At 40.9% G+C, this 15,097-nt stretch overlaps 1 protein-coding gene across 1 annotated transcript in view; it reads right to left on the bottom strand.

The window, feature by feature from the left end:
- Positions 1 to 15,097, bottom strand: part of scarb2b (scavenger receptor class B, member 2b) — a 77,764-nt gene that overhangs the window by 28,556 nt on the left and 34,111 nt on the right. The window contains exon 7 of the mRNA XM_036587771.1: positions 4,348 to 4,526. Within this exon, the coding sequence (XP_036443664.1) occupies positions 4,348 to 4,526 (179 nt within the window). The remainder of the gene's footprint in view (positions 1 to 4,347; positions 4,527 to 15,097) is intronic.

Raw genomic sequence — 15,097 nt, 5'->3', positions numbered from 1 at the left:
CCGTAGTTGGCGCCTAGGACCTCATCCTTTTGTTTAACCCTCCAGGGTCCATGAACCCTCCTGTACGTCAATTCTCTGTCTCTATATCTGTGTCTGTATCTTTGTGATGATCCAGCTCAGAAATCCAGTTCAAACACTTCTTGAATCTGTAGAGTCACCCTTTTCATTCCATCTTATCTCGAGATCATACAAGACTCATCTCCGGAGTTATGAGCCTATGAAGAGGGGCTGAGAGTTTACAGCTGCTGAAGCTGCTGCAGAGGTTTTGGAAAGTAGTGATGAAGATAACGGAGCATTTAGATATGAAACATGAGGATTATGTTATATGAAGAGACTTTAAAGGATGATCTCCGACCACAGAGGGTTAATGTATTTAACTTTACATCTAGTGTGGGGAAGTGAAGTTAAAATTAAACTCTTTCCACATTTTAGAGGAATTTCAGTCACTTTCACTTTGACTCCAGAAAGACATTTTCAGCTTTATTGTAAGTTTCACTGCCTCTGTGTGGAGCTTAAACAGCACGAGATCACTAATGGTTAACAGAAGCCCTGTGAGAGGTCACTGCTAATGACACTCTGAGGTCACAACTTAGCACATGGGAACACACACACACACACAGCAGGTGGGAGATTAGAAATGTGCCCGGACTACTGTGTCAGGTGACGAGGTTTAGAGGGTGTACACACAGAGAGAGAGAGAGAGAGAGAGAGAGAGAGAGAGAGAGAGATTCACATGTATCAGCTCTCAGGGGAGAGTAATTAACACTATCTTAGATACAAATAAATCATTCAAGCTGCATAACCTAACACTGGCCACTTTATTAGCAACACTGACTTTCTGCTTCTACTAACTGGCCACTTTAATAGAAACACCAACCTTGTACTTTCACTTACTGGCCACTTTATTAGAAACACCCACCTTGTGCGTCCACTAACTGGCCATTTTATTAGAAACACCCACCTTGTGCTTCCACTCACTGGCCACTTTATTAGAAACACTCACCTTGTGCTTCACTCACTGGCCACTTTATTAGAAACACTCACCTTATGCTTCCACTCACTGGCCACTTTATTAGAAACACTCACCTTATGCTTCCACTCACTGGCCACTTTATTAGAAACACTCACCTTATGCTTCCACTCACTGGCCACTTTATTAGAAACACTGACCTTGTGCTTCCACTAACTGGCCAGTTTATTAGAAACACTGACCTTGTGCTTCCACTCACTGGCCACTTTATTAGAAACACTCACCTTATGCTTCCACTCACTGGCCACTTTATTAGAAACACTGACCTTGTGCTTCCACTAACTGGCCAGTTTATTAGAAACACTGACCTTGTGCTTCCACTCACTGGCCAGTTTATTAGAAACACTGACCTTGTGCTTCCACTCACTGGCCAGTTTATTAGAAAATCTGACCTTGTGCTTCCACTCACTGGCCAGTTTATTAGAAAATCTGACCTTGTGCTTCCACTAACTGGCCAGTTTATTAGAAAATCTGACCTTGTGCTTCCACTAACCGGCCACAGTAATGTTTGTTTATTTGATGTTTTCAATATCACCTTCAGAGGACGGCAGTAAGTAACATTTGTTTATTAAAGCTTGAGTTGTTCCTGTGGTCAGTTGGGAGCTACTAAGTATCGGTAGCTAGAAGGCAAGACTGCTAATCTGAAAATTCCACCACTTTTAATCTTGTACATTAACAGCTACTTAAAACAAACAAAAAAGAGATCGCAAATCGCAATATTTTACATGGAAATGAATTTGTCAGCTAAAATATCATGAGCGTGACAGTCCTATTTCTGGTTGGCCTAGTTTCTATTGGCTACAACAAAACATTCCAGCTCTGCATCGCAGCAGTTTAACTCAACATTACATAGTGAATGTAAACAAGCTTTGTAAGTGACACAACATGAATAATGCAGGTGTTTTTTCACACCAGACTGCACAACTGGCAGATTTCTGGAGTTTATCTGATGTGCTACCATGACCAGCGACCTGCACCACACACCCAGTAGCAGATCTGCTGTGAGTGTAGTAAATAACTACGGCCGCGGAGGTCACAGACTGCAGGTTAATGGTCCACTCAAATGTTGTTAATTGCTCTGAAAGATATCAGGCAGCGCACGCTGCGCCGTCCATGTCTAAGGAGGCTCAGCAGAAAAGGAAAACAATAAACATCATTCTGTAGCCAAACGCTGACCATAGAGCTGAGGGCATCTAAGGTATGTTAGGCCTGTCATCAGTCTGAGCTAACAGGTAGCAGAAGTAGCAGTATAAATGAGTAGTATTAGCTGTAGTAATTGCAGCAGTAGAAGTTGGTTGTAGATGTAGTAGTTGTGTTAGCATTACTAGTAATTGTAAGAGCAGCAGTAGCTGTTATGTTAGTGGCAGTAGTGGTAGCAGGAATAGCAGTAGTCGTTGTGGTAGTAGTAGCAATAGTTGTTATATTGGCAAAAGTAGTAGTACCAGTAGTTGCTGTATTAGAAGTTGTACTTGTAGCAGCAGTAGTAGTTGTAGTAGAGTTGGAGGAGCAGCAGTAGGAGTAGTAGTTGTAGTAGCAGTAGTTGTTATATTAGTAGTAGTAGTAGGAGCAGTTGTTGCCATATTAGTAGCAGTACTTGTAGCAGAAGCAGTAGTTGTAGTAGGAATAGCAGTAGCAGTAGTAGTAGTTGTAGTAGGGCTAGTAGGAGCAGCAGTAGGAGTTGTAGTAGGGCTAGTAGGAGCAGCAGTAGGAGTTGTAGTAGTTGTATTAGCAGTAGCAGTGGTAGTACCAATATTTGCCATAGTAGTAGCAATAACTGTTGCAGCAGTAAGAGTAGGAGTAGAAGTAGCAGTACCAGCAGTTGTAGCTGTAGTAATAGTAGCAGTAGTACTAGTAGTGCAAATACTAGCAGTAGCAGTCGTAGTAGAAGATGTAGCAATAGCAGTAGTTGCATTAGCAGCAGTACTTGTAGTAGGAACATTAGCAGCAGTACTAGTAGTAGTGGCAAATGTAGCAATAATATCAGCAGTAGTAGTTGTAGTAAGAGTACTAATAGCAGTAGTACTGTAGTAATAGCAGTTCTAGAAACAGTAGTAAAAGTCGTAGCACTAATATCAGCTGTTGTTTGTTGTAGTAACAGTTCTAGCAGCAGTAGTACCTGTAGTAGCAGTAGTGGTAGGAAAAGTAGTAGTAGTTCGTAAAGTAGCAGCAAAGGTTGGAGCACGAGTAGCAGCAGGAGCAGATGGAGTAGTAGTACTTGTAGTAGTATAGTAGTAACAGTTTTAGCAGTAGTAGTAAAAGTTGTGTAGCACTAGTAGCAGCAGTGGTGGTGGCAGTAGTAACAGTTCTAGCAATGGAGCAGCAGTAGTACTTGTAGTAGCAGTAGTGGTAGGAGTAGCAGTTTTAGCAGTAGCAGTAAAGGTTGTAGCACTAGTAGCAGCGGTGACAGTTGTAGTGATAACAGTTGTAGCAGTAATAGCAGCAGTTAGTAGCAGCAGTAGTACTTGTAGTAGCAGTACTGATGAGGTAGTAGTAGCAGCAGTACTGTAGTAGTAGCAGTTTTAGCAGTAGTAGTAAAAGTTGTGCAGCACTAGTAGCAGTGTGGCTGCTGTAGTGGTAACAGTTCTAGCAGTTGTAGCAGAAGTACTACTTGTAGTAGCAGTAGTGGTAAGAGTAGTAGTAGACAAAAGTTGCAGCAGCAGTAGCAGTGGTAGTAGTAACAATTCTAGAAGTAGTAGTAAAAGTTGCAGCACCAGTAACAGCAGTGGCACCTGTGGTAGTAACAGTTATAGTAGTTATAGCAGCAGTAGTACTTGTAGTAGCAGTAATGGTAGGAGTAGCAGTAGTACGGTGGTAGCAGTAGTGGTAGGAGTAGCAGTAGTACTGCAGTAGTAACAGTTCTAGCAGTAGTAGTAAATGTTGTAGCCGTAGTAGCAGCAGTGGTGGCTGTTATAGTAACAGTTCTAGCAGTTGTAGCAGCAGTAGTACTTGTAGTAGCAGTAGTGGTAAGAGTAGTAGAAGCAGTAGTACTGTAGTAGTAACATTTCTAGCAGTAGTAGTAAGTGTTGTAGCACTATTAGCAGCAGAGCTGGCTGTAGTAGTAACAATTTTAGCAGCTGTAGCAGCAGTAGTACTTGTAGTACCAGTAGTGGCAGGAGTAGCAGTAGTACTGTAGTAGTAACAGTTCTAGCAGTAGTAGTAAGTGTTGTAGCACTATTAGCAGCAGAGCTGGCTGTAGTAGTAACAATTTTAGCAGTTGAAGCAGCAGTAGTACTTGTAGTAGCAGCAGTAGTAGAAGTAGTGGCAGCAGTAGGAGTGCTGGTAGTATTCGATGATGAATTATGTGACCTGAGCTGTACCTTTGCGACATACTGCCACGTTTAGCACTCCATCATCCAGGCACTTCTTCTGGTCGAGGCAGAAGCCTTCGTTCTCCGGATTGTTGTTTGCGCTGGCCAGTACTTCGCGTGGGGGGGTGTACCGGTACGCTGGGATACCTTTCACCTCCACCTCCTTCTCAAACAGCATGTAGATCGACCTGGAGAGAGAGAGAGGGACAAGTATGAACCATCACCTTCTGAAATACTGGATTACACAATCATCCGAGAAGAATAAGGTATTATTTTCATTGCACTTGCATTAAGTTTTTGCCAAGATTAACAATCAAAAGAAATGAAAAGTGAAGAAACGCAACATCAAGGTTGAAAAAACTGGTAGTGGTACTTTTTTTTTTAAAAAAATCTTTTTCAAATTTGGGTGTTACTCATGGCTCATTTGGCTGATGACTGCATAAAGTGTGACTCTAAACTCAATGTGTTGCAACAGTTTGGGAAAAGAACTAAAAAAAAAAAATTGGAACAGTTATATGAGTCATATTACTGCTATTTCCACATTTCCCTGAGGACCCACAAACATTTAACCCCCACAATTTCACTTACAGTAACTTCAGAATTACTTTTGCAAGCTGCATTTCCCAATAAATACCCCACGTCCTAAAGTTTAATCTGCGAGAAAAACACTACAATAATAATGCAATATATACACCGATCAGGCATAACATTCTGACCACCTCCTTGTTTCTACTCTCATTGTCCATCTTATCAGCTCCACTTACTATATAGGTGCACTTTGTAGTTCTACAGTTACAGACTGTAGTCCATCTGTTTCTCTGATACTTTGTTAGCCCCCTTTTACCCTGTTCTTCAGTGGTCAGGACCCCCATGGACCCTCACAGAGCAGGTACTATTTGGGTGGTGGATCATTCTCAGCACTGCTGTAACACTGACGTGGTGGTGTGTTAGTGTGTGTTGTGCTGGTCTGAGTGGATCAGACACAGCAGTGCTGCTGGAGTTTTTAAACACCTCAGTGTCGCTGCTGGACTGAGAATAGTCCACCAACCAAAAATATCCAGCCAACAGCGTCCTGTGGGCAGCGTCCTGTGACCACTGATGAAGGACTAGAGGATGACCAACACAAACTGTGCAGCAGCAGATGAGCTATCGTCTCTGACTTTACATCTACAAGGTGGACCGACAAGGTAGGAGAGTCTAATAGAGTGGACAGTGAGTGGACACAGTGTTTAAAAACTCCAGCAGCACTGCTGTGTCTGATCCACTCAGACCAGCGCAACACACACTAACACACCACCACCACGTCAGTGTTACTGCAGTGCTGAGAATGATCCACCACCCAAATAGTACCTGCTCTGTGAGGGTCCATGGGGGTCCTGACCACTGAAGAACAGGGTAAAAGGGGGCTAACAAAGTACAGTCTGTAACTGTAGAACTACAAAGTGCACCTATATAGTAAGTGGAGCTGATAAAATGGACATAATGTTATGCCTGATTGGTGTATTTTAATAATAATACTTAAAGCTAATTTTACCCAGTTTTCTTCCTTAGCCCAAATGTTTGGCATCTCAAGTTTGCTTTTTAAGTTTTAGCACTGTAGCTACAAGCTGCTGTTGGGAAACCATTGCGAAAAAACGCCCAACAAGATAATAATCCAGTCAAGATTTTTTTCTCCATGGTATCTAGGCAGATACAGCCAAGTATCCTATTGGTCAGGCCTTCAGGAGGTGAACAGAAGGCCTAATGTGTCAGATAAACTAACATATCTAGGAACTGACAGTGGCATCAACCAATCCTGCATTGATTTTTAAATGGGTGGGACCTATTTTGCCACTGTAGGCCTTCTGGAGGCTCTAGATACATCCCTGACTGTGAATATGAGCCATAGTCTAACCAGGTTTCAGTCAGTTTTGAACACAGATCTATGCCAGGACTCTTTACTGAACTGCTACAAAGTATGATATCTGTTACAAGCTTCACATAAAATATGAAATGTTATTTACAAGCTTCAAATGTCTGTGTTTAATCTAGAAGAGCCTAAAAATGTTCAGGTGAATCGCTTTAAGCTTAGGGCTAAAATACTACTAGAGTCCCGTAGGGGTGCTAGCAGGAATTAGAATAATCCTAGAGGTGCTTTTTTCCTCATTTTTGGTGGAGTTTTGACAGGCGAAGCCCAAATTGAAGGCCTAGCTGTAATAGTCACGGGTCATTCTTGGTCCCTGACCACTTCTGCAGGTGGTCTGAGTGAACGGATCCTCCACAAGACACACCTGACCCCATTCAATCCACCACTCCAGCACTACATATAAGAAAAAATGCATTTTTTAATACACTTAAAAGCTGTACTGGGTGCGCCAAGCTGCATAAACACTCAGCCTGACATATGCAATTGGCCAGTGTTTAATTCACTCCTACAGAGTCCATGCGCTGCCCAGAGAGAGGTCATTTAAGACTAGAGGCCTGTAAACCCCAGGCATCTAAATGGAACGTTCATTGTTTCCTATATTAACGCTTTATTCACAAAGAACCCAGAGCACAAACCCCAACAGGGTCATTACTGTGGTCTAAATACAACGGACCACCGTGAATGAGTTTACAGGAACAAAGGATTATATTGAGCCCCAGCCAGCCAGTCTTTTAGGAAACAATCTAAGACTGTATGTGTCAAGAATGGCTTCACCCCGATTTTCCTGCTGGCTCGTCATCGCTTCAGCAATGTAAGGCCACATTCTGTTTGGCTCTGTTGATATGTTGATGATATATGATGCTGATATATATACAGGGAGATTCACTCAAAAGAGGCCCTGAATATTCTGCTGTAACTCCCGTTAGGATGAAGCAATCTGAACCAAAAAAACACACTACATATCTTGACATGTGTGCACTTGATTGCATTACATGCGATGCTGGAAGTGATCTCCGTTTACTGCCAGACATATGAAGGGGTGCGGGGTATGCACCCGGAAGTTGCAAACGGAGGTTAAACGCCGCGACGGCTGTCCGGCACCTACCTCGCCGGCTTGTTCGAAGCTCCATATCTTGAGGAGCACATTGTACGTTGCTTGGTTCAGATTGCTTCGTCCTGGTGAGAGTTATTACAGAATATTCGGGACCTCTTTCAAGTGAATCTCCCTGTACTAAAAACATTATTATTCCCAAATTTTTAGAACATCGTATTGTCACTCCAAAATAAAGGGTCTGCTTTCAACAAAATAAACAAAAATCTTAAGTGATAATGGTTTTGAGCCCATTCTACTAATTAAAGCATCATTTACTACATTCAGTCCAAAAGTCCAGAATGCTGGACATCTTGAAAATTTGTATACATACAAATTGCTGCTATCGAAACAAAACCTTGCATCTTCAAAATGGTAACTTTACAGGAGAAGGAAAAAACACGCTTTACTTTTAATGTAAGTCAATGGAACCAGACTTTTTTCCAAGTCATTTTGGGACATTTCTTTTGGTTCATTCATCATGAAATTTATGCACAACAGGCATTTTCAAATTATGACAAAAACTGAAAAATGATAAAAATGGAGGTTTTGTTCCGACATCAGCGAAATATCTTTTTTACCTTTCACAAGAGGGACCTTCTAGAAGATCATACATACAAAAACACTTCTGAAATAAATACAGGATCATTTAGAAACAGCATTTCATTTGGTCTTGGAGGTGGTGAGCATCCATCTCGCCAGCTGCCATGTTTGTTTTTGTTCATGATGAGGTAAATAAAGAAAAGCTTCAAATAAATGGCCAACCACTAGAGAGACTGAGTACTACAGAAACAATAAAAGTGAGAGTCCAGTAAAGTGGCTGTTCAGATTGAGGAGATACCATGATACACACCGAAACTGTCAGAGATTTTAATTAATATTTTAATTAATATGGTGATGAGTGACGGGGAGAGGTGACCCTCAACACCCAGAGAGAGCCCAGCCAATAATGCTGTCTCTGACTCCCAGACACAGGTGGCTGTGGCCTCACCGGGGATCACTTGACGATAGAACTAGCATGTAGACGCTGTGTCACTTGGAAGCCCTAAAACAATGTCAACGGGCCCTTTACGGAGCCAAAATTGGTTCCTCTGTGGCATCACTCCAAAGAACCGTTTTTAGCACCAGTATTTTTTTGAAAGCGTGTTGTGTTGTTGGTAAACAAACTCTGTATTTGTAGTAGATCCCCAGGAGTTGGGTGGGTCCTGAAGTCTGTACAAGGGTCCCCAGCATCCCATGGGCAAATGCTATCATGTTCAAACAACGTTTTCTCTTTTTTCCCTTTCTCCTGTGTTTGTTTGTTTTCCTTCCACTGATTGGGATCATGAGAAAATAGATTTTCCAGAAAGGAAACTCAAGGGTCCAGCCAAGTATTGGATGAGGTAAAACCTGAACAAGATGTCCAGCTGTTCCCCTTTTCCTGTCCTACAAATCAGGGGAAAAGTCAAAAGGAAAAGAACGTAATAACTCCCGTTTTCCACAAACACAACACAGCTCACTACACGCCCCCCACCACCCCAGCAAAGTAGGTGACAGGGTCTGAAAACATTTGCTGTAAGAAGTCCAAGCCATGTGAGATCAGCCGTCGTGCCTCAGCAGACGAGATTCTTTCCGCGCTGAACAAAGATGGGATGAGGTGTGTTTTTAGGTCAGGGGTTACTCTGAAAATAACCTCTCCATCATCCAAACTATCGGGGGCTGAGGACAGTCAGGCCACCGGGTGAAAGGTCACGCATATCAGGAGTCACAGAGACTAAGAGATATAATGTCATACACTCATGCACTCAAGCCATCGTTCCAAAGGCTTAAAACCTCTTACCATATTTACAAACCCAATTCCAAAAAAGTTGGGAGAGTATGTGAAATGCCAATTAAAACAGGAAGTGGTGATTTGTAAATTCTGGGACAGGAGTGTGTTTAAGGAGCATTAGTCAGTTGGGACAGGAACATGTTTATCACTGTGTTGCACTGCCTTTCCTTTTAACAGTACTTAATAAACATTTAGGAAGTGAAGACACAAACTGATCTGGAATTTTTCTGCCATTCTTCAGTTACACAAATCTTCAGCTGTGCAACTGTACAGGGCCTTCATTGTGGTGTTTTGTACTTCATAACGTCTAGCACCCTGATTACGCGGCCAAGCTATTGTAACACATGCAGGGTGTTCGGTTGTTGTCAAGTTGTGCATTTGTCACTCCAAAATGTGTATATATCTATCAGCAGTAATGGTTACCCTCTAATATCCCCTCACACCATGACAGGCCCGGAGAACACAACGATCTGAAAGGTTGACGTGTCAGACCACAATGCACGTTTCCACTGAGCATAAGTCCATTTCAGATGAGCTCGAGCCCAGAGAAGTCGGCGGCGTTTCTAGATGTTGTTGACATGACTTCCACTGTGCAGAGCACAGTCTTAACCTGCATTTGTGGATGGAGTTTGTTGGCGATGGTTTGTCACGGTATTCCCGAACACATGCGGTGATATCTACTGTCTATCTATTGAAGCATGTCTGTTTCTTCAGTGCCATTTGAGGAATCAAAGGTCACAGATATTCAGTTGTGGTTTTTGGCCTTGGTTTTAATGCAGAGTTTTTTCTAGATTCCCTGCATCTTTTGATAATATTTTGCACTGTAGAAGATGAAATACTTCTAATACTTTTTATTTATGTATATTTTTATAGTATTGCCATTTTAGAATTCTTATATGGCTCCGTTTATCATCCTGGATTTATTAAATGTATTTAATTTTTTTTGCATCGTTTATCATTTGTTTAATTTCCAGGAAAAATTACTTTCCAGACTCATTAAGTTACTTTCATTAAAAAGTAACACATACAAATTATGCCTCAACAACTAAATCCAGACTTGCTTAGCTAAACACAGAAGCCTGAAGCCTAAATGTTCTCAACACTTTTGCCCATTTTTATAGATAACAGTGTCAAATCTCTCCATTCAAATAAACATAAATACTATTACAAATGTGACTGAACACTTCAGGTGTAATCTGTGAACTGATCCAGATCGCTATAAACCGCTCCTAACGTCAGCCTGTTCTCATCTCATTCTCAGAACACACTGTCCATGCATGTTAGTCATCTGCTACACTGGAGATTACGAGACCTATTGCCCGATTTCATGGTGTTTTATAAAGTGAGGGAGAGGTTGAGGAGTTCTCAGGGAGTTCCGCAAATTTTTCTTGATTCACATGTACAAATCACATCTGTATATCTGTATATTACATATTACACCAACACAAGCAAGCTATATATATATATATATATGACTGTATATATCACATCCACATGTTTATAGTCCTCTACAGTTATCAGACTTAAATGGCATTTCCTGCAAATTTTAGTGCCCGATTTTCTTTATTTCCTGAGTTTAACATACTGGAAAAAACTTTGGTACAGGTCATATTTATGTTTTTTTTTCCACATTGTTAAATTCAGCAAATAAACAGTATCTGTGTATTAAAATGTGCAGAAGTGTGATCTCTGTAGAGAATGTGTTAAATTATTTGCACTTAGAAAATGAACAAAAACATCATTTGACCAGGGGCACACAGACTTTTGCATACAGCTGTATATGTGTATATATATTGTGTAATAACAAGTTGAGCATCTATATAAATAAAATCTGGTTATTATCAGCAATGTCAGGGTCAGGATTAGGATTTGGGTTAGTACTAAGGTTAAGTTTTGGATTTGAGGAATTGTTGTTGGAGAATTTAATTTAAAAAAAATAAATCAATAAAAATAAAAGCATTTTTATGATCTAAACCAGGGACTTTTTTGCCTTGGGGGGCCAAAGTGCAATGCTCATGTTTGTGTTCTACTGAAGGCCAAAAAGACAAAACAATGTACAAATAAAGAAGTTACTAAAATGTAATTCTTTAAAAAATATAATTTTTAGAGGGAAAAAATGTAATGAATTGATATAAAAAGGGATTTAAATTTAATGAATTGATATAAAAAGGGATTTAAATTTAATTAATTGATATAAAAAGATGTTGTCTCATTGGGTGAAGGGATGAGATTTCTATTTATTTTGTTTCAGAATTTATTTATCAATTTGTTCTCATTCTTATATTTATAAACTTGTATTATTTATTTGTAAAATATCTATATTTGTTTCTTCACTTCTTTACTATTTTTTTGTATTATTTAAATATCTTATTTTTTGCATTTTTTGTATATTATTTCAGAATGTATTTATCTATTTGTTTGCATGTCTTCATTTACTAATTTAAGTATTTACTCTGGCCCATATGGCTTTCCCTGCTATAAGCAAACCTACCATGCTAATGTTTTCATAATTAGGTGATTATGGGCTCCATTCACAGGAAGGTCGGTCGTGTTTGTTGCGAATGAGAGGATAAGAACATTTAGTCAACATTCCAGCTTTTGGGGGCGCCACGCAAAATTGATCCCACTGCGGCAATTAAGATATCAGAGCCAACAAAAATGAAGGAAGTGCGGGATGGAGGGAGCCAGCACTGCCAGCAGCACGGTCCTGTTTTCCAAAAACAAACTCTGATAACACGGCTGAAAGGAGGTGAAAAGTCACGCACTGTGCCAGTGTGACTGCCTCCAGCACCAGATATTAATTACTGCATAGCAATGCATAGCATCACTTTATCTGGCTTCTTTATAAACTACAGCCATGATGCACTGTGGTGGTTTTCCTGCAGTTAAGAGTAATTAATTATTAACAATAATCAAATTAATCTATTCATACACCAAGCAATGTAGGAAATTAAGGGCATTTTTTCATTGCACATTCAAGAAGAGCTGATATATACGAAGGAGCTGGAGGAAAACTGACACTTTTACATATATTTCATCTACATATGTGCATATATTTCAAAATAGTGACACATACACTATATAGTCTCGAGTATTTAAACACCTGACCATCACACCTATATGAGCTTGTTGGACATCCCGATACGAAACCATGGGCATTAATATAGAGTCACCCCTCCTTTCCGGCTATAACAGCCCCCACTCTTCTGGGAAGCTATCCACAAGATGTTGGAGAGTGTCTGTGGGAATTTGTGTCCATTCAGTCTAAAGAGCATGTTGGACGAGAGGGTCTGACTCACACTCTCTGTTCCAGTTCATCCCAAAGGAGTTCAGTGGGGTTGAGGTCAGGGCTCTGTGAGGGCCACTGGAGTTCCTCCACACCAAACTGGTCACTCCATGTCTTTATGGAGCTGCTTTGTGCTCAGGGGCTCAGTCATGCTGGAACAGGAAAGGCTCTTCCCCAAACTGCTGACACAAAGCTGGAAGCAGATAACTGTGTAAAATGTCTTTGTAGCATCAACATCACCCTTCACTGGAACTGAGGGGCCCAAACCCTGAAAAACAGCCCCGCCCATCATCCCTCCTCCACCAAACTCTACTGTTGACTCTGCATTCCGGTAGGTAACGTTCTCCTGACATCCACCAAACCCAGACTCATCATCAGACTGACAGATAGAGAAGCTGATTCATCACTCCAGAGAACACGGTTCCACTGATCCAGAGTCCAGTGGCGGCGCTTTACACCACTCCAGCCGACGCTTGGCATTGAGCATAGTGATCTTAGGCTTGTGTGCAGCTGCTCAGCCATGGAGACCCACTTCATGAAGCTCCGATGCACAATTCTTGTGCTGATGTTGCTTAGAGGGACAGTTTGGAACACCAGTAGTGAGTGATGCAACAGTCAGCAGCCCCGCTCTGTGAGTCTGTGTGGCCTAATGCTTCATGGCTGAGCTGTTGTCGCTCATAAGCAACTTTCCTTTCACAATAATGTCACTTATGGTTGTCTGGGGCAGATCTAGCAGGACAGAAATATCACAAACTGACTTGTGGCAGGAGTGGCATCCTATGTCAGTGCCACGTTTAAAGTCTCTGAGCTCTTCAGTGCGACCCATTCTACTTTCAGGGTGTGTCTATGGAGACTGCAAGGCTATGTGCTTGATTTTATACAACAGTTAGCAATGAGTGTAGCTGAAACACCTGAAGCCAAATAATAATTTAGTCATATATGTGGATTTGTTTATGTGGTGATTTTATCTCCACCTGGGTATAAAAGTAGCTAACCTTTAGTTAGCTCCAGCTGCAGGTGTCACTGCTGATATTTATTTTGTATGTGTGTGAAAGGCCACTCTGTTAGGACAGATCAGGTGAAGTTTATTTGTTGTGTAACCAAACTATTAGCATGGGGGCAAATGTGTTGTTGTTTCCAGCCTGTGCAGTTCCAGTTAGCTACAACAACACATTCCAGCTAATTAGCTTAGCGTTTTAAACTGGAAGCTCAACATTATGTAGAGACTAAACTCCAGCCTAAATTTATTAGGTTGAATGCAAACATTCTGAAAAGCTGCTTTCTTTATGACCTTGCACGCAGTTGGGAGCTGATGTTTGTGTCTACAGAGTGATTCAACAAGTGTATCTGTGATATTTTTAAACTTTAGCAAAGGTAAACACCAAATATCTGCAGGTTTGCCCTCGAACTCTGGACCTTTTGGAGTGGAAATACTGAGATGTGTTTTTGCAGGTCCTGATTAGAGCTTTGGCTCTTAACACGCAGTGAAAGTTGCGGAGACCAGTGTTTACCCTCATCTAACGCTCTGAATTTGGTTCATGAAGGCCTTGCTAATCAGCTGATGAGCTGATGATGGCAGTGTGCTGAAGTCCGTAGTGTTTCAGCCCGTGAGGACTGGAGCCTGACACACGTGACCGACCTATTAGGACTTTCAGGACAATTTTACGTTTTCCTTTTCTATCTAAGGCATCAATTTACAGACCACAGGCCAACACTGGGTCGTAAGCAGCAGTGAGGAACCCTCAGGAGCTGCCAGGCCTTCAGAGAAGGCCTAATGACTTGTGATAACTAAAAAATACACGTCTGTAATTTTTAAATTAATTTATATTTAAAAGAATCATTGTGCTTTTTGTATTTATTTTCATAAAGTATTATAGTAATACTCTTATTTTATTGTTGTGGTTTGAAATAAAGGTCTTGAAATGCCCAAAAGGATCAGGATTTTTTTCCTCCGTGGTATCTAGGTACATAAATCTAAGCGAGCTCTCTTATTGGTTAGGTCTTCAGGAGCTGAACTGAAGGCCTCACGCTTTAGCTGAACTACCAACATAGTTAGGAACTAACAGAGGAATCAACCAATCATATTTTGATTTACAATGGATGAGACCAAGTTAGTGAGAAAAACAATCACTCTAGGCCTGCAGAAGTTCTAGATGCATCACTCACTGTTAATTATACGTAGACTACGCTGTAGACTAATAAGCAGGTTTCAGTTAGTTGTTAGGAATGGGAATAAGTGTAAAACTGCCCATACAATGTCAAATATATATTAATATACGTTACAAGCTTCAAATAAAACAGTAGGATCCTTTTAACAAACTTCAAATGTCAGTGCACAACAAACTACTGGAAATCCCATAGGGGTGCTAGCAGACATCAACATTGTCGCAAAGGTTTTTTGTCTTGTTTTATTTTACTTTGTTTTGATATTAACTGCCCACACTGAAGGCCTAGCTCTAACAGCAAAGGTTCACCACTGGTAGGTAGAACTAGCTGTCAAAATAAGCTTCAAACCACATTTATTCACCTCAAATTCCACACAAACAAAGCACATCTGACCCGACTCCGAAGCTGCAATAGAAACTGCAATAAAGGAACCATTTAAAAAAGGCATTTTTTGTTTTTCTCGTGGACAAAATAAACAAAAAATGGTATAAAATATAATGT

The sequence above is a fragment of the Colossoma macropomum genome, unplaced genomic scaffold, assembly GCF_904425465.1.
Source record: "Colossoma macropomum unplaced genomic scaffold, Colossoma_macropomum, whole genome shotgun sequence".
Classification (NCBI taxonomy): domain Eukaryota; kingdom Metazoa; phylum Chordata; class Actinopteri; order Characiformes; family Serrasalmidae; genus Colossoma; species Colossoma macropomum.
Note: the sequence above shows the minus strand (reverse complement) of the source record. Positions and strands in the feature narration are given on the sequence as shown.